Source organism: Saccopteryx leptura, chromosome 2 (assembly GCF_036850995.1).
Source record: "Saccopteryx leptura isolate mSacLep1 chromosome 2, mSacLep1_pri_phased_curated, whole genome shotgun sequence".
NCBI lineage: Eukaryota > Metazoa > Chordata > Mammalia > Chiroptera > Emballonuridae > Saccopteryx > Saccopteryx leptura.
Window position 1 is genome coordinate 182551178 of NC_089504.1, and position 27851 is coordinate 182579028.

General features: G+C 52.7%; 1 protein-coding gene and 1 non-coding gene across 4 annotated transcripts; both read right to left on the minus strand.

Moving 5' to 3' along the window:
- Nucleotides 1-27839, minus strand: RARG (retinoic acid receptor gamma). 3 transcript variants are annotated; one of them, XM_066369627.1, is made up of 10 exons: nucleotides 27592-27839; nucleotides 26817-26883; nucleotides 19686-20020; nucleotides 8198-8346; nucleotides 7814-7955; nucleotides 6967-7127; nucleotides 6588-6764; nucleotides 4368-4572; nucleotides 3755-3913; nucleotides 1-1286 (listed from the first exon to the last, which is right to left on the minus strand). In XM_066369627.1, the coding sequence occupies exons 3-10, from the start codon at nucleotides 19867-19869 to the stop codon at nucleotides 1087-1089; spliced, it is 1377 nt and encodes a 458-aa protein (XP_066225724.1). In that variant the 5' UTR covers nucleotides 19870-20020; nucleotides 26817-26883; nucleotides 27592-27839; the 3' UTR covers nucleotides 1-1086. The 3 variants fall into 3 exon arrangements, with proteins under 3 accessions (XP_066225724.1, XP_066225723.1, XP_066225722.1); XM_066369626.1 differs by lacking the exon at nucleotides 26817-26883; XM_066369625.1 differs by lacking the exons at nucleotides 19686-20020; nucleotides 26817-26883; nucleotides 27592-27839 and adding an exon at nucleotides 13154-13540.
- Nucleotides 5792-5867, minus strand: TRNAS-AGA (transfer RNA serine (anticodon AGA)). The gene has a single exon. It is a non-coding gene; the product is annotated as a tRNA-Ser (tRNA).
- Nucleotides 27840-27851: the final 12 nt, after the last annotated feature.

Below are 27851 nucleotides of genomic sequence, written 5' to 3' on the forward strand. Positions count from 1 at the left end.
ATCACTTTATTTTGCAAAAATAGAAAACTCAGCAATATGCAATACAGCGGGGTGGAGGGGAGATGTAAACAGAGGGGAGGGGACAGCACCCTGACCCCCCGGAGGAAAAGGGGAGCCAGTGGGAATCTTATTTGGCAGCTAAATACAAACTGGGAATTGGAGAAAGAAGGGAGGAGTCACAGGGGTCCTGGGCTCCCCCTCCCAAGACCCCAAGAGGAATGGGTCAAGTCCAGGGTGTAAACAAAAGCTAATAAATAAATAGAGGCATCCTCTGGGTCAGGGCAGGATCAGCTAAGCAGCACCCCCCCCCCTTTCTCTGGACCAAGCTGCTCTGGGGTCAGGGCGAAAGGCACTAGGGGGAGAGGGATCCCCTGGTCCCTCTGTAGTGTAGGAGGGTCCCTGCCCCGATGGCTGAGATGGGGGGCAGGGGGAGCCCAAGGCACATGACAGGGATGGGAAAGGGCTTATAACGGAGGGCCCAAGGTAAACTTTGGGCCCAAGCAAAGAGGTGCAGAATGGGCCTGCTTCTGTCATTTTCACCCTCTGGCCTCACACAGCAATGCAGGGCTCAGCCTGCCCTATCCTGACCTGGCACAAGAATGGTGCACAGAGGGTAGCATGCTCCCAGCAGGTGCGTTACGTGGCATAAGGCGCCGAGGGTAAGGGCAAGAGGGTGGGCTCAGCCCTTCCTCTACACTTCCCTTTTGATCTCTAATGTTCCTGTTTGCTCCCAGAGGCCTAAGCCCTGGCAGAGGAAGGGACTGTGGAATTGCAGGGTCTTTCTCCTTTCCTGGGAAGCCTGGACCCTGGTGTCTGAGGGGCAGTGCTGAGATTTTAGAGTCCAAACCAATGCTCACCCATCTACCCTCTCTCTTAGAGGGAGTAGAACAGGCCCCCAAGACTGGAGAGGGAGCCAGTTAGAGTAGTAAGGGGATGAACAGAGGCACCCCTAGAAACTTTGGCAAAAACAAGGAGCTCATTGGAAGGGGTGGGGAGAGGGCAGAGCACATCCTCCCCCAGTCACTCGTGGTGTCTAGGAGATGGTCAGTCTGCTGCCTGGAGCCCCAACCCCCATAGCAGGAGAAATCAGGGGCCCTGGTCAGGCTGGGGGCTACAGTCCGCTTTGCTCTGGCCCCCCAAAACCTCATCCTCACTAGAGGCCCTGGGGTGGGGACCAGTCTGCGAGGAGTCGTCCTCAAACATTTCAGGGTTCTCCAGCATCTCTCGGATCAGGGGAGGCATCGGGCCTGGAATCTCCATTTTCAGGGTAATGGCCCTTTCTGCTCCTGCAATGGAGGGATAGAGTTTCAGGGGGGCAAAGGGACATGCCCCTTGAAATCAACTCTTTTATTTTAAATTTAAAAAAAAATTTTTTTTACAGAGACAGTGAGTGAGTCAGAGGGATAGACAGGGACAGACAGACAGGAACTGAGAGAGATGAGAAGCATCAATCATTAGTTTTTCATTGCGCGATGCAACACCTTAGTTGTTCATTGATTACTTTCTCATATGTGCCTTGACCGCGGGCCTTCAGCAGACCGAGTAACCCCTTGCTGGAGCCAGGGACCTTGGGTTCAAGCTGGTGGGCTTTTGCTCAAACCAGATGAGCCCGCGCTCAAGCTGGTGACCTCGGGGTCTCAAACCTGGGTCCTCTGCATCCCAGTCTGACGCTCTGTCCACTGCGCCACCGCCTGGTCTGGTGAAATCAACCCTTTAACCTCTCTTAACTGCCCTATGACTTCCTCTCTAGGGGGCTCCCAGCATAGGCCCTGCCACCTCTTCGTCCCATCTCACCCTCTCCCTAATTTAGGGTTCTTGTGAACCACTCCTCTGCCTGGAGCCTCTACCTGTGTTTTCTGCCAACCTGCTGACCATTCATCCCATTCTTTCAGACTGTCTTCTCAAAGATCATGCTGTGCCCAACCTCTAGCCCAGGGGTCTCAAACTCAACTCAGCATGTGGGCCACAGAGCAAGATCACAGCCGTTTGGCGGGCCACACTAGGTCTACAAAAGGCAACTGTTACGCAACACTTTTCTCACTGCAGTTGAAAACAAAAAAAAATCAGTACAACAAGCACAATCGTATATGCAGTTTACTCAGTGTCACAAAACGACCAGAAACTGTAGTTCACATCACAACTGCTGTTAACTAAGCTAATATCTAGCTAGGATGCTAGAGAAATGAAAAATACAAGTAGGCCCCTAGGCTTACTTAATTTTATCCAAAATATTTTGAACTTCGTGGATTAGTCTGTGGGCCGCACAAAATTGTTCGGCGGGCCGCATGCGGCCCCCAGGCCGCGAGTTTGAAACCCCTGCTCTAGCCCCTTTCCCCAGGGATCCTACCCTCTATTGTCCACAGTTCACCAGTTGTTCTTACATCTGTTCTTCATAACACTTATATTAATATTTATTACTTATAAAATACTCTGTCAGGCCTGACCTGTGGTGGCGCAGTGGATAAAGCATCGACCTGGAATGTTGAGGTCACTGGTTCAATACCCTGGTCTAAGGCACATATGGGAGTTGATGCTTCCTGCTCCTCCCCCCTTTCCCCCCCCTCTCTCTCACTCTCTCTCTCTCCTCTCAAAATGAATAAATAAATAAAAAAATTTTTAAATAAAATACTCTGGGCCCTGGCCGGTTGGCTCAGCGGTGGAGCGTCGGCCTGGTGTGCGGGGGACCCGGGTTCAATTCCCGGCCAGGGCACATAGGAGAGGCGCCCATCTGCTTCTCCACCCCCCCCTCCTTCCTCTCTGTCTCTCTCTTCCCCTCCCGCAGCCGAGGCTCCATTGGAGCAGGGATGGCCCGGGCGCTGGGGATGGCTCCTTGGCCTCTGCCCCAGGAGCTAGGGTGGCTCTGGTCGTGGCGGAGCGATGCCCCGGAGGGGCAGAGCGTCGCCCCCTGGTGGGCGTGCCGGGTGGATCCCGGTTGGGCACATGCAGGAGTCTGTCTGGCTGTCTCTCTCCGTTTCCAGCTTCAGAAAAATACAAAAAAAAAAAAATAATAATAATAAAATACTCTGCCAGGTATCCTTCTAAACCAGCACTGTCCAATAGAACTTTCTGCAATGATGGAAATATCTGCTCTATCCAGTACAGGAGTAGCCACATGTTGCTACTGAATATTTGAAATGTGGCTACTGCCACTGAGGAACTGAAAGTTTCATTCAGCACAATTCGAAGCCCACTGTGTATTTTTTTTTTTTTTTAAGTAGAAGGAGGGGAAATCATGAGACATGTGGCTGACTGAGATCCACCTGGCAACCCCGTCTGGGGCCAATGCTTGAATCAACCGAGCTATCCTCAAGCGTCTGAGGCTGACGCTCAGACCAACTGAGCCACTGGCTGCAGGAGGGAAAAAGAGAGAGAAGTGGGAGAGGGAGGAGAAGAGAAGCAGATGGTCGCTTCTCATGTGTGCTCTGACCAGGGATTGAACCTGGGACGTCCAAATGCTGGGCTGACACTCTACCCACTGAGCCACCGGCCAGGGCCCATTGTGTATTTACTTGTTTAGACCTCATGATAACAAATAAGGTAGGTATAAGTATAACCCAGTTTATATGCAGGAGAACAAGGCACACAAATTAAAGGAACTTTCCCAAAGTCTCTCCACCAGCATGTGGTAGAGCTAGATTCCACTGTAGGCTCCTTGGTTCTCACACACTCTATTTTTGTCTCTACCTGTCCACCTAACTGACCTGGAAGACCTGCACTTCTGGGAAGAGAGAAGGGAGGCTCACTAATGACTAACCCTTGGTGCTGATGCCCCGGAGGTCAGTGATCTTCATGAGCATCCTTGGGAACATGTAGGGCTGGCTAGGCCGCCGCCGCCGGGCATATAGCCTCAGGGCTTCCAGCAGTGGCTCCTGTAGCTTGTCCACTTTTTCAGGTTCCTCCAGGTCCATGCGGTCTATGAAATCAAGCACAATGGAGAAAGGAAAAGGTGGGGAGGACAGTGACAAGTGCTTGATTTCCAACTGGCCCTGCCTTATGAGCCGCCAGGCCTCAAACTTTGTCCCATTAGCCCCTCACCTATTATCCTTGAGCCCCACCTAGGTCATCTCCCCTGCTTCAGGCTCTTTACCTTCTCCCCATCACTAAGAGGCTTGCTCTGGCAAACCACTCCTGCCGAGACACCTATCTCAGCACCAGAATCTGGGGTCTCCCCAGGTCCCCCTGGCTCTTCCCCAATTTGTCCTATGTTCCAGGCTTTGGGGAACCTGCACTGGATATAAGATGTCTGTGGATAGGGCCAAGTACAACAATCTCAAGGGTAGGAACAGAGGTCTCCAGCCTGGTGAGAGATCAGGTATGAGGTGTGGTGGGAAAGGAATCAGAGAAAACACCAGGGGGCGCCCCCACACCTCCGCAGATGAGGCAGATGGCACTGAGCAGCCCAGTCTCTGTGTCATCCATCTCCAGTGGCAGGAGTTGACCGGCAAAGGCAAAGACAAGGTCTGTGAGGGGTCCGAAGCCAGCGTTGTGCATCTGAGTCCGGTTCAGGGTCAGCCCATCAGAAAAGGTCATGGTGTCCTGCTCTGGGGTGTACCTTGTGCAGATCCGAAGCATCTAGAGGTGGGTGAGGGGAAGGTTAATGCTGTCTCTAGAGAGGGGCACATATGGGGGTAGGGCAAAGAGGGAATGAGGTACACATGGTAAGTGAGGAGGTTTGGTGGAAAAGGAAGGCAACCTGAAGCAGGCATAGGGAGAAAGGCAAAGAGATGTGTAGGATCTGAAGCTTGGGGAGGGAAGAGAAGTCAGGAGGGAGGATGTACAGAAGTCTAGGATCAGGCCTGACCAGGTGGTGGCGCAGTGGATAGAGCGTCGGACTGGGATGCCGAAGGACCCAGGTTCGAGACCCCGAGGTTGCCAGCTTGAGCGCGGGCTCATCTGGCTTGAGCAAAGAGCTCACCAGCTTGGACCCAAGGTTGCTGGCTCCAGCAGGGGGTTACTAGGTCTGCTGAAGGCCCACGGTCAAGGCACATGTGAGAAAGCAATCAATGAACAACTAAGAAGTCGCAACGCGCAACGAGAAACTGATGATTGATGCTTCTCATCTCTCTCCGTTCCTGTCTGTCCCTGTCTATCTCTGCCTCTGTTAAAAAAAAAAAAAAAAAAGGCCCTGGCCGGTTGGCTCAGCGGTAGAGCGTCGGCCTGGCGTGCGGGGGGCCTGGGTTCGATTCCCGGCCAGGGCACATAGGAGAAGCGCACACTTGCTTCTCCACCCCCCCCTCCTTCCTCTCTGTCTCTCTCTTCCCCTCCCGCAGCCAAGGCTCCATTGGAGCAAAGATGGCCCGGGCGCTGGGGATGGCTCCTTGGCCTCTGCCCCAGGCGGGCGTGCCGGGTGGATCCCGGTCGGGCGCATGCGGGAGTCTGTCTGACTGTCTCTCCCCGTTTCCAGCTTTCCAGCTTCAGAAAAATGAAAAAAAAAAAAAAAAAAAAAAAAAGACCTGATCCTAGACTTCTTTTTTTTGTATTTTTCTGAAGCTGGAAAGCTGGAAACGGGGAGAGACAGTCAGACAGACTCCCGCATGCGCCCGACCAGGATCCACCCGGCACGCCCACCAGGGGCGACGCTCTGCCCACCAGGGGGCGATGCTCTGCCCATCCTGGGCGTCGCCATGTTGCGACCAGAGCCACTCTAGCGCCTGGGGCAGAGGCCACAGAGCCATCCCCAGCGCCCGGGCCATCTTTGCTCCAATGGAGCCTTGGCTGCGGGAGGGGAAGAGAAAGACAGAGAGGAAAGCGCGGCGGAGGGGTGGAGAAGCAAATGGGCGCTTCTCCTGTGTGCCCTGGCCGGGAATCGAACCCGGGTCCTCCGCACTCTAGGCCGACGCTCTACCGCTGAGCCAACCGGCCAGGGCTTAGGATCAGGTCTTAAGAGCAGGGGTTAAGACAAAAAGGGCTGGGCCCTGACAGGTTGGCTCAGCGAAAGAATGTGAACCTGGTCTGTGGAAGTCCTGGGTTCGATTCCCAGTCAGGGCACACAGGAGAGGCAACCATCTGCTTCTCCACTCCTCCTCCTTCCCTCTCTCTCTTACTCTCCCACAGCCATGGCTCAATTGATTCAAGCACTTTGACCCCTGACACTAAGGATGACTCTGTGGAGCCTCTGCCTCAGGCACTAAAAATAGCTCCGTTGTGAGCAGCACTAGATGGGCAGAGCATTGGCCCTAGATGGGGGTTGCCAGGTGGATCCCGGTTGAGACTCATGCAGGAGTCTGTCTCTGTATCTCCCCTACTCTCACTAAAAAAAAAAGAGCCCTGGCGGGATAGCTCCATTGGTTAGAGCATCATCCCAAAGCACAGAAGTTGCCAGTTTGATCCCTGATCAAGGTACATATAGGAACAGATCCGATGTTCCTGTATCTCTCTTTCTCTCTCTCTCTCACACTCTCCTTTCCTCTCTAAAATCAATCAATCAACATTTTTAAATAAGAAAAGTAAAAAAGGGCTGGAGTTTAGAGGAGATCTGGGAAGCCCCAGATTGAAGGGGGTGAGGGAAAAATCATAAAATCTTTGTGTGGTCCAACTCCTTGGTCTCATATGAAAGTCAGGCTGTGGCCATAGGGTTATTAACTTACCAGGATGTCCAGGCAGGCAGCCTTGAGCAAAGTGATCTGGTCAGCAATGCTGAGCCCTGTAAAGCCAGGCAGCCGTTTGGCAAACTCCACAATCTTGATGATGCACTTGGTGGCCAGCTCACTGAACTTGTCCCACAGCCCCAGATCCAGCTGCACCCGGTGGTCTGCACTGGAGTTCTGCAGGGAGGACAGATAAGAATTCAAGCTAAGACCTGCCTTGCAAGCTGTCTTCTTTGCCAATACCCCAAGCTCTCTCCTCTGGATTCTGATACCCTCCTTGTCCTCAGCACCAGACCATGGCCTCCAGCTCAATGCCTGTCCATTCCCCAAAATGAACAGTCAGTCCCCTGCCCTCACTGAGGCCCTGCCCAGTCCTCACCGTGGTGTATTTGCCCAGCTGACAGAGCGAGGGGAAGGTCTCCTGATGGGCTTTGCTGACCTTGGTGATGAGCTCTTCTAATTGGGGGCTCAGCTCATAGCTGTCAAGCGACCCTTCTTCCTTCACTTCTTTCTTTTTCTTGTTCCGGTCATTCCGAACAGCTTGGGGGTAGATGTGCAAAGAGAGGGTCAGGACCCTCAGAACCTCCCTCTGGATATCCCCTATCACCCTAATTTAATGTGTTCCATCCTTATCATGCACATCTATTCATCCTGGGACCCTAGTCAGTACCTCAGTTTCCCTATCTCCTCCTACATTAGCTCCCATTTCCAGGCTGGCTCTCCCCAGCCCCACCCAGGGCCTACAGCCCCTGCTCCTTCCCCAAGCCATTCAGCTCCATCCTGCCCTTCCTGTCACCCTGCAGGAGCTGAGGTGGGGGGGGGGCAGGATATGCAGGCGGCAGGATATCCACTTATAGCCTTGGCAGCACAATGGCGCGGGGGGGGGGGGGGGGGGTGAGAGGACGCGGGGGGGGGGGGGGGGGAAGACACCCCAGATCCACCTCAGGCTTAGTCCTGGGAGAAGAATAGGGGACTGGCAAAGCCCCTCACTGCTCCATGAAACAGGGGGATGTGAGATGGTAACCCCATTTACTCAAGAGTTAATTAAGCTCTGAGAGGGGAGAATGGGCAGAGCTTCCTGGGTGAATGCAGCTAATCAAATAACACTGGTTAGGGAGAAGCAACACCCCAGGGCAAGCTAGATCTCAGGTGAGGGAATTAGAAGAGGGTAACAAACACAGGATAGGATAGGAGTGCTCCTGCCCAGGCCAGGGCTAGGGGCCTACCTTCCTTGGACATGCCCACTTCAAAGCACTTTTGTAGCCGACAGTACTGGCAGCGATTCCGGGTCACCTTGTTGATGATACAGTTTTTGTCTCGGTGGCATGTGTACACCATGTTCTTTTGGATACTGCGTCTGAAGAAGCCCTGGAGTTGGGGGTGGGGAGAGTGTTAGTGAAACAGGATGCTGGGAGTACCAGCCTCTCATAGGCTTTGCAGGTTGCCCCAGGCCCACTCTATCTGCCACCTACATGCAGAGCACCCCCTCCCATTCCAGAGGGATGCCCACTCTCATGCAGTGTCTCACCCCTCTGCTCTGGTCCCTGATATCACCAGGCAACTACAGAGGCCCAATGCATCCACTGCCACCACCTTCACCATATACACACCTTACATCCTTCACAAGAGCTGACCCCATAGTGGTAGCCAGAGGACTTGTCATTGCACACGAAGCATGGCTTGTAGACCCGAGGAGGTGGAGGGGGTGAGGGTGAGCTGGGCACCATCTCCTCAGAGCTAGTGCTCTGTGTCTCCACCGCTGAGGGGGAAGCAGTGTGATATGAGGGTTGGGGGATAAGATCCCTTCAGATCTCCAGGTATCCTCATCATACATACATACTCATTCCCACTTCCTCCTGCTCAACAGTGACAACACCATCACCACCACAGTGATTTAAAGTCCCAACAACTATGTACAGCCCCATAATAAACACTTCCAGAAACCCCCAAACAACGGCGATTACTGTACTTCCCACAGTCTGATCATCTCCCCCTAAAATAATGCCAGGCAGAGGCTTACATGACACAGTTCAATTCTCCAAAATCCAGGCCAAGGCTATCCTGGAAGTTAGCTTCCCTGGGCCTTCCCAGCTATAAAGTGGGTAGGTGAAGGGGTTATGACCCATGGCTCTGAACTCTCTAGTCACTCAGTTGCATCAATATATCCTTGTCCGGTAATATACCTCCTACTGAGCTCCTCCTCATGAGGCAACAGATCTGGGGGTGAATGGCACTTATTATAAGTCACCTATAGCTGGCACCTAGCTAAATGACCTGCTGAGATACTTAGTAGGTAGAATAGGACTTCATTTTCTCTCAAGAGTACAGGGTAGATAGTCCTTAAGCTTATCCCTCTCACACTGCCTGTCAACTAATTGCCAATATCCTTATCCCCAGAAACCACTGAGATAGTGGAGCTAACGGGACACAGGCATCAGGAAAGTAGGTTAGAGGCTATGTAACAACCTTATTTTACACCTGAAGGAACTAAGGCCATGTAGGGCCAGTGACCGTGGTCAAGCAAGTTCACATTGGATCCAGGCAGACAGTAAAGGAACTGTGGAGCCAGAGGATGGTGGGCCATTCTGTTTATTAGAGTCTCACAATAGCTGACAAGTAAGCAGGCAGGGCAAACTGCTTCTCTCTCTCTCTCTCTCTCTCTCTCTCTCTCTCTCAGGACTCACAAGCAAAAAGGGGGGGGGGGCGCTTCTCCAGCAAACAATAGCAAAAAATGGCCCCTCCCAATGGCGGCAGGCAATCCACAATCTACAATCTGCCACCCTGAAGGCAAGCACCTGCAGCTTTACATAGACTACACACAAAGTGCTGCTCCATACTCATGCACCAATCAGGCAGAGTACAGGTGAGCAAGACTAACACACTTGTTTGCCCAACAGGCCACCAGAGGGGAGTGCCCAGCCCAGTACTGCACTGCCAGTTGACAGTGGAGCCATGTCACTTACGTATTCTGACTATATCTGAGTAGCCTGGAAGAGAGTTATAGAAGTTGGGGAAATAGACTGAGCTATTTGCTCAGATTCTCAGGTCTAGAAGCTGTTGGGGGTGTAGCAAACTGGAGAAGTCAGGTGACGGTGGGTAAACAGGGCTGATGGGGGAGGGGAGCTATCTCTGGATTCTCTCTGAGCCGTGTCTTCACTCCTAAACTTCCCAACAAATACCTAATCACAGCTCAAAAGGGGTCTCGACCCATGCCACACAGTGTGTGGAGAGAACACCGTCTGTTCAGCGGCTGATAAGTAAACTTTTTTTGGACGTGTGGTTGATCTTCAGAGGCTGGAAATACCTATAAATTATTCAATCTATAGGACCTGTTGCCCAAAGCTGGAGGGCCCAAGCAATGCAAGAAAATCCTAAGACCCTCCCTAAGGAGTATGCCACTCACCCACCTCATGAACACCTTCCTTCTTCTAACCTGCTGCAGCCCACCTGGTCAGAAGTCTATCCCATGCCCCAGAAGGGCAGAAGGAATGCCCAGGATGCAAGTCTGGGCTAGCTCCACCCCCACTTCCCAAGAGGGAAGCCCTTCCACCCCCTTAACACACCCAGACACTCAATTAACATAAGAATCCCGCTGGAGGGAGAGTTCCCAATGAAAAAGGAGTAAGAGAGGAGGGGAAGAAAGAAAGGTACTTGGAGTCTATTCAGACTAGGGGCGGGAGACTCTAGGAGGGGCTGGGCTGAGAGATGGGTGATGGGTTGGAATGCTTTTCAGGACCCCTCCTGGTGTCCTCTGAGGGCACCGGTGCTGCCACAGGCCACTGTGCAGGGTGGTGCAAACTGCTGACACCCTCCCAGCCCACAGAACACTGCCTCATTTCCTCTCTTGTAAAAGGGCTTGGGTGTGGTCAGACTGGCACAGGGCAGTGCCAGCCAATTATAAGACTGGGGGCCGCAGGAAGACAGGCCCAGGGACAGCTTTCCCATCGATGTGACACTGTCACCCCTTCTTGGCACTCCTCTGGTACAGCCCCACCCCTTGAGCCTTAAAATAAAGTACAGCCCAGTGGGCGAAGAGCGCAAGAAGGTGAATTGGATCAACTCAGCTCAGATCCCCTTCTCAGCTGAGCCCCCACCATCGGGATGCTGCTCCTGGGCTAGGCTGGGGCCCCTACTGGGGAGGAGGTGGTGGGCTCTGGGTTTTTCTCCTTTTAAAGCCCAAATTGCTGAAATTGAGGAAATTCCTGGCTAGGCTGAGCGGAGCTTCAAACAAACTCTTTATAACTGGCTGTAAACGCTCCCAGCTGCGAGGCCCAGGACTGAGAAGCCCAAGCTCACAAACTGCCACATACTTCGTTGGAGAGCCACACACTCTCACACGTCAACAATACACAGGGCACCGAAGCACCTATATCACCAATGGGCTCCTGGCTACAACTGGACCTTGGCACAGAACACACAGGTGGCATAAGGACACACTAACTCCAGCCACCCTGTGGAAGTGGACACAAAACACACCCGCATTCCACTTCACATATGCAAGTGAGCAACTCTGCCACCAGAGAAACACCCAGGCCTGCCAAAGCAGCACCAGGACACCAAAGCCGCCAAACACGCACAAACACACCAGGGGGCCCTTCCCTCAAAGAACCTCTTTGCTTCCCTGGTTTAGAGACCCAGATCTAAGTGACTTTCTCTTTAAAAGTGTGTGGAGTAGGCATGAAGTCCACCAAGATTCTAGAGGCCAAAATTATTGGTCCAAATTTAAATGAGAAAACGTACTGCCAGCCAAGTGCAAGTGGTCTCTGTGGTCCTGAAAAACCCAGGGTCCCTGCCCAGCTCCCACAGAAACCCTTTCTGAGTGATTTTCTCCACTCAACACCCCTTCCAACATAACCCAAATCCGCATCCTATTGGGCAATGAGAGGACGGTTAAAAATTGACAAGGATTGGCAAATTGACCTGTGGTGGCGCAGTGGATAAAGTGTCAACCTGGAAACGCTGAGGTTGCCGGTTCAAAACCCTGGGCTTGCCTGGTCAAGGCACATATGGGAGTTGATGCTTCCTGCTCCTCCCCCCTTCTCTCACTCTCTCTCCCCTCTCTATAATGAATAATAATAATAAAAAATCTTTAAAAAAAATTGACAAGGATTTGATGCGAAGCAATGGTCCCATGCTTTCCCCGCCCTTTAAATGCCATACATTTAATTCTTGCCCCTTCCCACCCCAAAGTACAATCTCCTGGTTGCCACCTCCCTCTTTCAGTCTCCCAGTTGTTAAATCTAAGCAGTTCTTCCCTGGAACTAAAAGACCAAAAAAAAAAAAAAAAAAAAAAAAAAAAAAGCCGAACTCGTAAACAGCGCTGCGTAGTGCCAAGGAGCGAGGCGCGTCGGTGGGGGCTCAGTAACCCCGCTGGCGCACTCCCCCAGCGCCTGCCGCCGCCCACCCCTTCCGAGCGTGCCCTCAAACCCCTCGTCCCCCAGAGTCCGCACCGGCTACGAGTGCGGTCCCACCCCCAGTAAATTTGGGGGGAGAGGGTTCCAGGCTCCCTCCATCCCCGGCTCCTCCCCACACCCCACCCCCGCCAGGCACTTGGGCCCAGGCTTCAAAGCCGCCTCTCATCTGGACTTCATTTTTACTGCCTCTCAGTCCCCAGCTTTTTATTACCTCCCTGGAAAGGGGTTCCAGGGCCCCAGGCCTGGCATCTCTCATTTCACAGAGGGAAAATGAGTATCTGAGGACCCAGTAGTCATACTCCTACCCACCGCCCCCGGCCTTTGCCACCTACAGGCCACCCTACACACACCCCCGCCCCAACACAGATTTAGCTCTAAACTTTTCGCTTCCTACTCAAGTTGTGTGTGTTGAAGTCAAAGGAAAAAGTCATCTCTCTACATACACTCTATACACATTTCTAAACATTTCTTTTAATGTGGGGGAGGGGGATGCCAGAGTCCAGCCTTCGCTCGTTGTGTGCACCACCCCTTCCACCCTGCTCGGAGAACACACAAGATGCACGCTCGAACACAGCACTTTCTAAAGGCGCCCCCGCAGCCACGCAAGGGCACACGCCCTCCCGGCCTTACGCCACAAACATCCCTACACAGGGCCATGTGGACATGCCAGCGCTGTCGGAGGGCGACACTGCGTGGAGAGACTCTTTGACCCACACCGCCCAGGCAAAGCGCTGCACACTCTTGGGATTCACATGCTCTGCAAATACTTTTTACATTCCCAACTTCCCACATGGACTTTACAAACGCCACGCATGGTCCCGGGTGCCATATCCCTCCAGAGCCACGGAACTGCGGGCACAAAAGTACCAACACACCTAGGTCTCTCCCTATCCCCAGAAACTTCGTAGTGGCATCAACCACAGGTCCTAGTGAACACCCACCATAAAAACCACACACACGCATAACACTACTGCACACACCCAAAGGAGTCGCTGAGGACCCCACGTTTAAAGGGCCAGTACCTCTTTCCTACACACTCGCATAGAGAATCAGAATCTCCGCTTACACCCCAGTTCCACGTTTTACACATGGAAAGAGTGAACCACTGCCTCTCCTGCACCCCACACCCCACCCCCGGGCTCGGGTACCTACATTGCAGACTGGCGGAGCGCGGCCAGGCAAAAGACTCAAGTCCAGCGAAACAGGAGCTGCCCGTGGCTCTGCGCAGCAAGCCAGCCCCGGGCCCGACAGCCCCGTATAGCCGTCGCGGACCCGTGGCAAACGTTTCCATGCAGTCGTACATCGAGACCCGGCTTGGAGGGAAGCTGGGTGCTAGGAACACCAAGGACCCGCGGCCGATACCCCCTCCTCCCCCAGCGGCGCCCCGCTCCTGGAGGGGGAGGGGGAGGGCTAGCATAGGGCGACGGGCTGCATGAGGGGTATAGGGTGGGCGGGGAAGAGGGGGATCCCCAGCAGGGGAAAGGGACTGGGCGGGGCGCAAAGCTGGGACTGCCGCCTCAACAGCGGTGCGGCACACACCGGGCGTCCCGGCGGCTAGCACTGGGGAGACCTTTTGTAAAAGCGAAGCCTGGAGGGGTGGGGGGTGGGGCTTGGAGAGCGAAGGGGGCCGGGCACCAAGATGAGCAGAGCTGGGAGTGGAGCGCACACACATACACATATACACTCTCGCACCGCGGCGCGCTTGCTTGGACACACATCCGTGCATGCATTTATCTTGGCAGGCACCACAATTTGCAAATATACAATAGTGCACATTCATATCTGCACGCACATAAGATCATGTATGCACACACGTTTGTGCAAGCACACCTGACTTGCAAGCATTCTCTACACCGGAGGCTCTGCACGCATTTACACTTAGGCGCGTGCCCTGGTCGGGATGGGGGTAGGAGTGGAGGAACCAAGCATACGCATTTCCTTTTGAGTTTCCCCCCTCCCCCAACACTCCCTTTTCCACACAAGTTAGTACAGGCTACAGTGTCAAGGATGACTTGGAAGCCGGGAACATGGAGGTTCCCGGCGCCCGGCAGTTCTCCAGGGCCCGGGAACATGCACTACCTCCACCCCCTAGTTCCCAGGCCTAGCTCCTCCCTCTCCTCCGCGCGCGCGCGCGCTTCAGGGCCCAACAGTACATTCCTGCGGCTGGGCGTGCACTGCCTCCTCCTTCCTTCCCGTCCTCCCCCGCCCCCGGTCGAAGGGCCGGAGCGCGCTCCCGCCGTGAACTCTCCGGGAACCCCCCTCGGGGCGGGTGGCCGGGCGCGCTCACCTCCTCCTGACCCGGCCCCGCCCCACCCCGCCCAGGCAGTCGCTTGCGCCGCTGCGGAGTACCCCCCGCCCCCTCCAGCGCAGCCTGTAGCCCTACCCCTCCTAGCCTGGGCCGTCCTCCCTCTGCGGCATCCTGGGCCGCCTCCCTCCAAGTTTCCGAAGCCCCATCCTACGACGGACACTGCTTAAGCGCCTCCACTGCCCCTTCCTCGACCCTAGCTTTACTTTTAGAGCACAAAACTACTACCTCAAACTGTTTCTAGAGCGCCAGCAGCGCCTCAGACGAAATTGCCCTCTTAAGTATCAACTCCCCCCACCGCAGTTTCTAGTGTGCCAACTGCCCCAAAATGCCAAGTGCCATTCTTGGCAATAACTGCGAGTCTGGTCAATAACTGTTCTCATAGCCATTAACTATCCCGACATTGGCAATAATCGCCCCCTGTTCCCTCAGTGCTTGCCACATTTAGTGCCCCTGCCTGTTCCCTCGGTTGCCCCTGCAGAGCACTGTGCGCCCTCGCCCGGCGTAGAAGGGGGTGAGGGGGCGGGGACTTGGCCACGTCAAGAGTTTGCCCTCGCTGGGCCTTGCCGAATGGGAACCCTGGCCCCGGGACAGCGCCAGCCGCAACGACTCCCGGAAACCACCCCCTCCTCCGCGCCTCGCCTGCGGCCCGCCCGGCCGGCCAGCGGGCCGACCCAGCCGGCACTGTCAGCGCTGCTCACACGGGTAGCGCCGTGGAAGCGGGAGCGGCTGGCCCGATCCATTCCCCGCCTGGCGGCTGTGGCTAGGCCAGGGCGGGGCGCACTTTTCTAAGAATCTGTTGTAAATACTTGGGTGGGGGGTGCACTAGGGTGCTGCAGGAGTGGGGTGCCAGTTTATAAGAATAAAGAGCAGGAAGGAGTGCCAGACTAGGCGAGGGAAGGGAAAACAGGAGCGGAGCAAAAGCCCAGGTGGCTGCCGGGGACCGACGAGGTGGGGGGCAGGGCCAGGAAGGAGGGCCGGGCTTGCAGATGAGGGGGTGCGGGGTGGCAGGGCTTGGCTCCAAGACTTGAAGCAGGGATGAAAAGTCATGCAGTGCTTTTTCCAACCCAGCGTGAGCTCCCTGCTCTTGCCCTCAACCCCAAATACCCATTTCTAATCCAGCCAAGCCTACACCAAAAAAGAAAAAAAGGGATTTCTGAATCAGAATCTGGCCAGTGCCCCCCACCAAAAAGAAAAAAAATCAATTAAGTGCAAAATGAGGAGTACCTCAAAAACAAGGAGAAAAGATCCCTGATTAGTCAATTCCAGGCTGTCAGTCCCCACCCACCCACCCTTCCCCCTCCGAAATCTGAAAGGTCCCAATTAAGTCTGGCCTGCCTGGTTGGTAATTAGAACCAGAAGTGGCCAGGCCACAGAGAGGGGGTGTGGGAGTGGGGCACAGAAGGAGGGGGGGAGGGCTCCAGGAAGTCATGAGTCCTGAATAGCCCCCCTTTCTCTTCACCAGATGCACCCCACTCCTCATCACCCCATCAGTGTGTGCTTCCCAGACATTGCAGGAAGAAGGGGTCTTATAAGGGACCAGGCATTATGGTGTTAGACCCACCCTTCCCATCAACCCCAATCCCCATTCTAGACAGTCTTAGTATGGCCTTAAGGAAAAGGTAAGAGAATGGGGGAATCTAGTGTCCCCTCTTTTCCCCAAAGTCTCCCCAGCCCTTATTGCAGCAATTAGGCCCATTAGCCTTCTAGCATTTCATGGGAAACAGATGTTCTACACCAGCCTGGTGGGAGTAGGGGGGGGGGAGGGCTGCTGCCTGACTCACCCCCTTCCCTGTGTTCCCCACCACCACAATGAAGCATCCCTCCCAGCTAGAGCTCCACAAAGGCATGGCCCAAGAGGCAAAGAGAAGAATACCCCTCCACCACTAACCAGGCCATTAGCACACAGAGTCTTGCATGGTCACCCCTCAGAGCCCCTACCACCCCTGCAAGCATGAGTTTGGCCGATGAGGGACTGTGGAAGGAGGGACAGCTAACTCCTTATGCACCCCTCTTTTCCAGGCTCCTGCCACCTTCTGGAATGGGGCTTGAGGATAACTGGCTCTAAATTCCTCATGCTAAATTCACCTTTTCTTCCAAAACCTTTCCTCAAAAAACTGAAGACCATCTCAAAGCAAAGATGTCCTATCTCCAAGGATAAATCCTAATTTAGGAGTCCCACCTGGAGGGCAATGGGTGGAGTCTCTGGAGGAGGGAGCTGCAGAAGAGTGGGGGGATTAGAAGTGTGAATGAGGAACGAGGCTCAAAGCACGGATGTAAGGAGTGCTGGCAGGATGGGGGCTGGGACTGGGTAGGGGGCCAGGAGAGGGGGGTGCAGCCTGGGCCCCAGTGGCGGCAGCTTGCCCAGCCCCCCCCCCCCCCCCCCGAGGTTTCCTGTTGCAATCAAAGCCCCATTTGTGTCGGGCCTGGAGCTGGAGCCTGAGCCTGAGCAGGAGAGACTAGGAGGGGCGGGACAGAGGCAGTCGGTTGGGGTTTTTTCCTGGAGGAGGCCTCGCTGCCTCCTGCTTGCCACCCTTATCTGCCTGCTTGTTCTCCTTTTCTCTCCCAGCATCTGGGTTCTCTCTGTGTCTGCACCTTTTGGCCTATGTAGTTCTCTCTCATCTGGCTTAGGTCTCTGAGTCTCTCTTTTTCAGTTTATTTTAAGTAGAACTATATTACTTCCTGTGCCAACCTGCCCTCAGTTTCTCCATGTGACATAGTGTGGTTGTGGTTCAGTATAGGCTCCTTGCCCCAAGGACACTGACACTAAATTCAGAGGACAAACAAGGCTAGGTCTTCAGAACTACAGCTTTCAAGTCAAGAGGTGGAGGAGGGCAAGGCTTCCCTTCCCTCCTTTCATACTCTGTTCCCTGCAGTCTTGAAAAAGCAAACATACAACACACCAGGGGGGACACAGACACCAGGGTTTCATGCACAGTGTGAGCAAGCACCCCCCCCCCCTGCTTTCCCATGCACACAGGCCCGTGCTTGCCTTGGCAGCACATGCTCCCCTTCTCTCTACCCTCCTGCCCCACAGGGTTCTGAGATGCCTACCTCCCTCACTCAGGCCTCTGGAGAACCCCAAGAGGTGGGACAAGACTTCCCTTATCAACAATATGTCTCCAAGGTGTTAGGGACCAATCATAGGGTCTAGGGCCAGCCCCAGGGAGAAGTCCCAGACTATGTCATAGATCACCCTGCCCCCATAGACTAAGAGGGAGTAAAGGGACACAGACTCAAGGTGAATGTAGTTTTGGCATCAGACTTCAGCCTCCAGTCCCCTTCCATTTGATGGCCAATAAGGGCCACCAGGTAAGAGAAATAACAGACCACATTCTCATCCTTCGGCTAATCTCCCACTGTGGGATCTCTCTAGGATCCCTTCCCTTCCCCTCTGCCACGCTCCCATTTACCCTAGGTGATGCATACCCGACTCCCATTCAAGCTGTCTGAACCCAAGCCTTCACCTCCTCCCCACCCTACCACTGCCTCTCTGCCCAGGCCTGTTCCCTGCTGCCAGCCACACCCTCCTAAACTACCAGCCTTGATTCTGGCTCCTCCCTTGGATTTTTCCTTTCAACCCACCCACCCCACCCCCCTTCCTCAGGGCAGCCTTTGGGGATAGAGTCCAGTCTGATTCTGTCCCCTACATTCACCTCACTTTGAGCCTTGACCTTGATCTTAATGTGTCCAGGGCACAGGGGCACAACAGCTTCACTGGAGATTGGCTGACTCTCAGCATTCTCCCCACTACCAATCTGTTTCTCCTCTCCCTCCTTAGTCCTGCTTCCTTAGTTGCCTCTCCCAGAACCTGAGAAAATCAAGTCCCAAGGGTTTGAGTTGTATGGCTCTCTGTAAGAAATACATTCATGTGGGGAAAAAAAAAAAAAAGAAAGAAATACATTCACATGGGAAGGGTGGTTCCTTCCCTACCTCCCCAGGCCCTGGACAGATTCATGGGCTGTAAATGAGACAGGGGAAGCCCAGCTGAGGTTTCCAAAAAGGGGAGCTTTGTGCTCTCTTGTTCACCTGCATAACACCCAAATAACCCCTGTTAGACTACAGACTTGCCACCAGCAGGCCTCACCAAACACCAGACACACCGTCAGCAGCCCTATTAAATCCCACCCCATTCCTCACACTGACTCTTTGTTGCACACATTGGAATTCTGTATCTGAGTAGAGTCTGAGGGACATGTTGTGCACACGCAACTGCATATGGTCTTTACACACACACATACACATGCACACACACACGCCTTTTCCAGATGAGCACACTCTTTCCAGTAGAGCTGCCAGCTCTGTCTAGTCACCCCTTTACACATACACACAACCCTCCAATTGCCCTCACCCAAAGACATGGCCCTTTTTCTGCAAAACTTGTGGAGCTATAAAGGATATATTTTTCTTTTTTTGTCTTTTCCTCTTGTCTCTGTTTCTGTCTCTGTCTCTCCTTCCATCACCTCCCCTTCTTTCCAGGTGAGGCCTTCTCTACACCAGCTCACACACTGGTCCTATAACCCACAGAGTTCAGTAACCCAGCTTTGTAACTCAAGGACACCCACTCCTATAATGACCTGGTCAGGAAGAACAACTACCAAGTCAAGTGGGAGGAGAGGGGATCTAAGGGGAAAGGGAGAGGACTAACTTGCCAGTTGTCAGCACTGAAAGGCTTAACTCAAAGAGGGCAAGTCTGAGGGACAAGTAGGGATCTGCACAGCAGTGGGCACTGAGCCAGACCCAAAGGGAGGGGAGGAGTCCAGAACCCACGTAGCTGAAAGACAGGACACTCCTGGAACAACCCCTTCACCTCCCTGGATTACTTCTGGTGAAGAAGCACCTTCTTTGTGACTGTTTCCACCCTTTCCAGAACTAACAGGAAAGTTTCCTGACCCCACACATCTTTGGGAACCTTGCATTAGATTCCATTCCTTTTTTTGCAGCCTCCCTTAATTCAGAACAATTTCACCTCTTGATCACAGTTAGCTGACTAGCCTCCCGGACTCCTCTACTTCCCAGCTGGCTCCCCATACCATTCCACTACATGTGGGTACCAGCCTCAAACTTCAGAACTCCCCTTGGCTGCACATACAAAGGTGTTCTCTCCTCCTAGTTGACTCAATCAGGAGGCAATGTTAGACCCCTCCAAATTTTAGGCATGCTACTTTCCCATCCTATTTGGGCAGGAGTACTCTTATTGGCAAACACCCTCATTTGCTCCATATCCAAGCCCGCTTCTAGCCACCCCTGTCAACTACTCCATTAGATCAAACTCCCATCCTACCTGCCTTCATAACTAGGATGCCAATTTTCTATATCACCCACCCTCCAAATGTCCTGTTTCCACTTTCCCTCATCCCCAATATCCATGAGACTCACACAGAGAGGCCATCTCCTTGGGGAGGTCAGGCTGGCCCAGGCCCCGGAAGGTAGGGCTCAGCATCTCGAAAGGTGGAGAACCCCTGAGTGCCCCTGGGAAGGTGAAGGGGAAGCCAGCTCCTGGGTAGCCAGATCCAGGCCCCAGGGCACCAGTGGCAAAGAGTCGCTCCTTATTGGTGGCCATGGTAGCTGCAGTGTGGGAGGCTAACTCTCCTGGGGTCTGCAATGGGCGGGGGAGGTCTTCAACCACAGCCCCCGCCCATGCCCACTGTCGAATGGGCCTGGGAGTCTCCGTGCCAGCCTTTCCTCGACTGCTGGATGGGTTACCAGGAGTCCTAGGGAGAAAGAGAAGAAAAGGAGGGATAAGAGAATGATCACTGACATTCCAAGTCCATGGCCCTCTCTCAGTTGAAGTCTTTTCCCTCTGTGCCGCTAGGGTTTGTACTAACTTGGCTCAGGGCTCTCGGGAGAGGAGGCCGGGCAGATGCTTAGGCAGGCTCAGAGAAACTCTCCAGGGAAGGGTAAACTGAGTTTCCAAGGTGAAGGAGTATCTTAGGACTCTTGGCAAAGAAGACTACTCAGCTGAGATGTGACTATTAAGCACCACAACTGGGTTAGAAACTTACTCTAACCCTCACATCAATCCTGTGAAGAATTATGATTCCCATTTCATAGATATGAAAACTGATGTTGAATGATTGGCTTAAGGTCACATGGCTGTAAGTGGTATGGTCAAGACTCAAACTCTCTACCTTTCTGGAGAAGGCAAACATCTATTGTAACTTTGAGGCCCTATATCTCTCTGGAGAGTATAGTGCAATGGTTAGGAACATGGGCTCTGTAGCCAGACAACCTGAAATTGATCCCCACTGCTAGCTGAGCTGCAAGACCTTGGGTGGGTTAATTTAATCTCTCTGTGCCTCAGTTTCCTCATTTGTCAATTGGGAATCATAATAGGGCCTACTTCATAAAGTTGTGAGGGTTTAACATGTGTAAAGTGCTTAGAATTGCCTGGCCTGTGGTGGCACAGTGGATAGAATGTTGACCTGGAACGCTGAGGTCGCCAGTTCAAAATCCTGAGCTTGCTGGAGTATACTGCCCCCCCCACCCCGCCCCGCCCCGCCCTGATCAAGGCACAGAAGACAAGCAATCAATGAACAACTAAAGTAAAACAGCTATCAATAAATAATTTTTTTAAAAAAGAATATAGGGCACACAGACTTGATATATAACAGTCTCATGTCATTTGACTTTGTATCTTCTCTTCCTCTATACCTCTCTTTTTTTAATTTTTTATTTATTTTTTATTTTTTTATTTTTTATTCAGAGACAGAGAGAGAGTCAGAGAGAGGGATAGATAGGGACAGACAGACAGGAACGGAGAGAGATGAGAAGCATCAATAATCAGTTTTTCATTGCAACACTTTAGTTGTTCATTGATTGCTTTCTCATATGTGCTTTGACCGCGGGCCTTCAGCAGACTGAGTAACCCCTTGCTTGAGCCAGCGACCTTGGGTCCAAGCCAGTGAGTTCTGCTCAAATCAGATGAGCCCGCGCTCAAGCTGGCGACCTCAGGGTCTCAAACCTGGATCCTTGGCATCCCAGTCCGATGCTCTATCCACTGTGCCACCGCCTGCTCAGGCCATACCTCTTTTTTTTTTTTTTTTAAAGATTTTATTTATTTATTATAGAGAAGGGAGGGGGAGGAGCAGGAAGCATCAACTCCCATATGTGCCTTGACCAGGCAAGCCCAGGGTTTTGAACAGGCAACCTCAGTATTTCCAGGTTGATGCTTTATCCACTGCGCCACCACAGGTCAGGCCCATACCTCTCTTTTAATTAGCATTTCCTTCTCTAACTTCTTTAATACTCCCCCTTCCAGTTTTTCCTCCCAATTCTTTCTCAGTCTCCAGTTACCCTTCACTTCCTGGCATCTTGCACACTCTCTTTCAAACCCACTATTGTTTTTTTGTTGTTGTTTTTTTGTTGTTGTTGTTTGTTTGTTTGTGTGGGATTTTTTGCATTTTTCTGAAGCTGGAAACGGGGAGGCAGTCAGACAGACTCCCGCATGCGCCCAACTGGGATCCACCCGGCATGCCCACCAGGGGGGGATGATCTGCCCATCCAGGGGGTCGCTCTGTTGCGACCAGAGCCAGTCTAGCACCTGAGGCAGAGGCCACAAAGCCATCCTCGGCGCCCAGGCCATCTTTGCTCCAATGGAGCCTCGGCTGCAGGAGGGGAAGAGAGAGACAGAGAGGAAAGAGAGGGGGAGGGGTGGAGAAGCAGATGGGCACTTCACCTGTGTGCCCTGGCCAGGAATCGAACCCAGGACCTCCACACGCCAGGCCAATGCTCTACCACTGAGCCAACCGGCCAGGGCCTTGTTTTTTTTTTTTTTTGTTTGCTTTTGCAGGAGAGACAGAGAGAGCGACAGACAAACAGGAAGGGAGAGAGATGAGAAGCATCAATTCTTTGTTGCAGCACCTTAGTTGTTCATTGATTGCTTTCTCATATATGCTATGCCTGGGGGTTCTAGCTGAGCCAGTGACCCCTTGCTCAAGCCAGCAACCTTGGGCTTCAAGCCAGAGACCTAAAGGCTCAGGCCAGCAACCATGGGGTCTTGTCTATGATCCCATGCTCAAGCCAGCAACCCCACTCTCAAGCTGGTGAGCCCACGGTCAAGCTGGATGAGACCATGCTCAAGCCAGTGACCTCGGGATTTGGAACCTGGGTCCTTTACATCCCAGGCTGATGCTCTATCCATTGTGCCACCACCTGGTCAGGCTCAAACCCAGTACTGTTGATGGAAGCCCCACTGTGGACCAGGTATGATGCCAGAGAGCTCCTCTTCTCATTCTCAGCTTACTTTGCTTCTACATCTCCTTTTCTCTCTTTTCTCTGAGCCCTCTGCTTCAAAGAAGTCCTCCCTGAATCCTCCCCTCCTCAAATGTAACCTGCCCCCCATCCCTGAGGTTTTTAAAAATTTTATGTATTGATATTAGAGAGAAGAGAGAGAGAGATCATATCATGATGATGCTCTAACCAACTGAGATATTCAGCCAGAGTCCTCACCCTTGAGATTTTTAACTTGAGATCAGGGAAGGGGGAGGAGAAAAAGGAAAAGAGGAAATGAGAATCCTAAGGCTAGGTAGGCAGTTCTTCTCCTGATGCTCTGACAAGGGAAAGCTTCTCCAGCCTGGGTACCTCCTCTACGAGCCAGAATCATAATGGACTGAGATGGAAAAGGGTGGAGAACGACCAAGAGAAAGTGAAACACCTAGAAACCATACAGTGGGCAGGCCCTGAGGTAGGTGATGGGTGTTTCTGCATCTCTTTCCTTCTAGGGTTTTTATCTCTCAGTCTGGCCCTGGCCAGGTAGCTCAGTTGGTTAGAGTGTCATTCTAATACACCAAGGTTTCAGGTTCAATCCCTGCTCAGGGCACATACAAGAATCAACCAATATAATGCAGTTGTCCCCAACCTCCAGGCCACGGACTGGTACCAGTCCGTGGGCCATTTGGTACCAGTCCGCAGAGAAAGAATAAATAACTTACATTATTTCTGTTTTATTTATATATATATTGTTGGGCAGATAAAATGTATTATGCTCACTTTGTAAAAGATAACGTTGCCCAGGTGATATTAATGTGTGTTGGGGGCAGGCAGGATCGTTGTAGCCTGGGGCTTGGTTTTGGGATTAAGCCTTTCCCACCCTTTTTGATGTGGGGCGGTACAATCCAATCATGCCTCAGAGAAGTGACTTTGTATTAGAGACTTCCCTATTTTGTATATTGGATTAAAGGTTTGGATTTCTACACTATAAAATAGGGGCAGAACGGGAGCTTGCCGGCTCTTGGTTCCTGAGATTATCATTAGAGGAGAGAGCAGAGCAGAGAGCAGAAGGAGGCCACGTGGAGGAGGCCAGGAGAAGCAGCCAAGAGGGCGGAGTGCTGAGTGAGATGCCAGTTTGTGCTGAGTTTGTATCTGGCATAAGGAAGGAGATGGAGAACTGAGGAGAATAAGGCTGGTGAGCTAGAAACCTTTGATTCTAGGAAACTCGGATAAGTCAGTGGCTTTGTGAGCACTGAATGTGATTGGGTTTTGGAGCCCAGTGTGTGTTTTTACTTGCCCGCCGGGTGGGGTGCAAGCTAGTATTAAAGACTATGGCCCACCAGTTTTTGGCTCCATTGTTTCTTTACCGACTGTCTGAATCCATGCGAACCTGCATGGGCCAGGCTGCTGTGATAGTGGCCCTGGCTGTGGCTCCTGGCTTTATATATATTTTTTAAATTTATTTTTTTACAGAGACAGAGAGAGTCAGAGTGAGGGATAGACAGGGACAGACAGGAACGGAGAGATGAGAAGCATCAATCATTAGTTTTTCGTTGCACATTGCGACACCTTAGTTGTTCATTGATTGCCTTCTCATATGTGCCTTGACCGCGGGCCTTCAGCAGACCGAGTAACCCCTTGCTTGAGCCAGCAACCTTGGGTCCAAGCTGGTGAGCTTTTGTTCAAACCAGATGAGCCCGCGCTCAAGCTGGCGACCTCGGGGTCTCGAACCTGGGTCCTCAGCATCCCAGTCCGACACCTGGTCAGGCTGTTTTATTTATATTTAAGTCTGAACAATGTTTTATTTAATTATTTTTTCGATGTTTTATTTTTTAAAAAATGACCAGGTTTCCTCTGTTACATCCGTCTAAGACTCACTCTTGACGCTTGTCTCGGTCACGTGATACATTTATCCGTCCCACCCTTTAGGTGAAAATATTTTCTGACATTAAATCGGTCCGTGGCCCCAAAAAGGTTGGGGACCACTGAATTAATGTATACGTAAATAGAACAACAAACCAATGTATTTTCTCCGTTTCTCTTCCTCTCTCTAAAATCAATAATAATATTTTTAAAATCTCAGTCTGTGTATATCTGTTTCCTTCCTTCCTTCCTTCCTTCCTTCCTTCCTTCCTTCCTTCCTTTCTTCCTTCCTTCCTTCCTTTCTTCCTTCCTTCTTTCCTCCCTTCCTTCCTTCCTTTTACTTCTTTCTTTCTCTCTCTTCTTTATTTCTTCTTTCTTTCTTTCCTTCTCTCTTCCTTCCTTTCTTCTTTTCTCTTTCTCTCTCTCTCCTCTTTCTTTCCCTTTCCTTCCTTCTTTCTCTCTTCCTTCCTCCTTTCCTCCCTTCCTTCCTTCCTTCCTTCCTTCCTTCCTCCTTTCCTTCCTTTCTTCATTCCTCTCTTTCTTTTTTTCTCTCCTTTCTTTCTTTCTCTCTTTCCCTTCCTCCCTTCCTTTCTTTCTTCTTTTATTTTTTTTCTTTTCCTCTCTCTCTCTCTCTTTTTCTTTTTTATCTCTCATCTCCCTTGGCCTTCAAGTTCCTGAGGGTAAATTGTCATGGAGGTTACAGGATCTCAGACCCCAACACCACCATTCTTCACTCAGTCCCAATGCATGAAGCAGCCCCTGCCCCTTACTAAGTAAGATCCATATCCCCAGCAGCCTTAGACTCTTCAGCCCAGTGTTTCCCCAGGCTTTAAAAGTCTAAGCTCCAAGCCCCCAGGGTCTCTCTCCTCTTCCTTCCCCTATTCCCAGAAATCCTTGTCCCTGGTTAAATCCAAAGTAGAGCCAGGAGTCCGGGGGGGCCCCTGAGGCCCCTGGGCCATAGCTCAACAGGCTGGGTCACATTCCAGATGGATTAACTTCTCTAATGTCAAGGGTGAGAAGCTACCAGAGCCCCCCCCCCCAACCCCATCTTCCTCACTCAGACTTAGAATGGGGACATACTCTGTGCTCCAGGCCTCATATCTGCTTCTCACCTGCAGTTGGTAAACAGAGACCAGAGGATGGGGCAGGAGGACTTGAGGGGGGTCCCCAAAGAGGGATACCTCTGACTTCTGGTCCTTACTGAAGAAAGAAGCTATAAGGAGTAAAAAACAGCCCAGCTTTACCTGGCCTTCCTTCTGTTTTGCCTCAGAGAACGGACTTGAGAGTAAAGGGAAGACAAGAAAGAGACAGAGATTCATTCCATTTCTGAGCCTTGGTTTCTCTGCCTTAGAATGGAAGGGAAGGGTCTTAAGGCTGGGGTGGAGGAAGGGGCCAAAGAATGGGAGACAGGGGTACAGAGAGTAAAAGGAAATCTTAAACTAGGGACCCAGATGCCTTCGTTCTTTGGGGGACTTGTAGAAAGGAGAGAACACTTCTGTCCTCCCAAGATGCCACCTCAGACAGAGGTGAGGATGACTAGCGGAAAGGGAACCATACAAAGCTGCTTCTCTTAGAGCTGAGGTGGAGTTAAGGGGAGGGCATAGATGAAGGGGGTTGCCGGATGAAGGGGGGGGGGAGCGTCTCCCTGCTGCCTTACCGGCTCCAGAGCCTGGAACAAAGCTGCTCTTGTCAGCTGCTTTCCATCCACTGCCCCCCTCCCCTCTGTATAAACACGACCACCTTTTTCCATGACCCCATCCCCAGCCTGGGCGGAGAACCCAGGCATCCTCTGCTCTAGCCTGGGCCCCCAGCCTTCTCCCTAGGAGGCAGCAGTGGTTTGGGTTTCCATGGCTTTGTGCCACCCTTGGGGTGTCCAGACCCTTGAATCTCCACCTCTCATCCCCAGGTGTCCTCCTTCCACCCCACTGGCCCCAGGGAGGGGCAGTGCCCAGGAGGCAAGCAGGCAGGCAGGCAGGCAATGCCAGTGGAATGTGTGTGGGCAATGGAGGGCACGGACTGGGTGGGGCAGAAGGGGGAACTGGAGGTGCCAGTTAGGTCGCTTTCTGAGCCAGGGGTGGGGGTGTGATGGGTGGGGGGGGTGCCCTGTGCTGCCTACCAGGCTGTAAGCCACAGTGTGTGTGTTTGTGTGTATGTGTATGTGTGAGTCTAATTGGGATACCTGAGCTCCAGCACACTACCCTGCCCCCTCCCCTGTCCTCTCCTTGCCTTAAGGATATGGGACACTGTCTGTGGTCCTCAACCCCAACTCAGCATCTAAGGAGTGACGATAAGGGCAGGAGCCTCAGACTTGAGGACTAGGATTGCAACTACCTGGACATGCGCTCTGAAGGGGCAGTCATCTCAGCTTCTTGCCTTATATCCACCTCCTCCTCTGGCCCCTCTGTTTCCCCCACTCCCAACCATGCACATTCTTACCCTCTGGCCACCTGAAGAATTTCCCTTCTACATACTGGGTCAGTTTGAGGGGACTGGGCTGTAACTGCTGAAAACAGAGAGGCAGCGTCAATGGGGCTCTGACTAAGACTCCTGGGTGTCTGCCCCAGTCTTCCTCTTATTTCTTTGTTCCATTTGAGCTCTCCTGAAGAATACGTTCAAGAAGCCCCTCACCTTAGCTGGAGGGACTCAAGACATACACTGCGGGCTGGGGAAATGAGAGAGGGAATCCTGAACTGTGGTTCAACGAAACTACACACACCCTATCCTATCCACTTATGTGGCGGAGATCCTTTCCCTGCCCTGCTGATGTCTAACTTGTGCCATTCCACTAGGGAAGAAGCAGCTTGGACCAAAAATTCACCCCTCAGACTCCCCAGGGGAAGCCTTAGGGAGGGTAGGCAGAGGTCTTTCCCCACAGGAGGGAACACTGTCTTCCCTCACACCCCAAGCACAAAGTAGACTGAAAGCTCCCTGGCTGAAGACTTCCCCAAATGCTGTCCCCGCTAATCACCGAGATGAAGGGTCGATAAAGCCCAACCCAGTCCAGCTTGTCTCAAATCTTCCCCATTCCCTTCCCACATCAGGGCTGACCCCCAAGTCCGGGCAGAAGGCCCCCCTCAAACCTTTCTGACAGCCTGACCGGCCTTGGAAGGGACGGAGCCAGCATCGCTTCTCGGCACCCCCGCCCCCAGCCCACCTCACTGGAGAAACCAGGCGTCCTGGACTGGCGATCCTGTTCCCCCGACTGACTCACCTGGAGGGGAGGGGAGGAGGAAGGGAGGCCGCGGAACCCCGAGGTCCCGGCGTCGGGAGGTCGCGGGGTTGGAGCTTCGCAGTGTCAGAGGCTCGCAGTAATGGAGGGGGGGGGGCTTTTGGGGGGTCACTGGCTCTAGGCTGGGACTGTCCCGGGGCCTCTCGGAGCCCGCCCGCCCACGTGACCGCCCCAAAATATCCGACACATTTTCTCCCAAACCGCACACTGACTCTGCAGGCGGGGACACGGAAAATATTTTC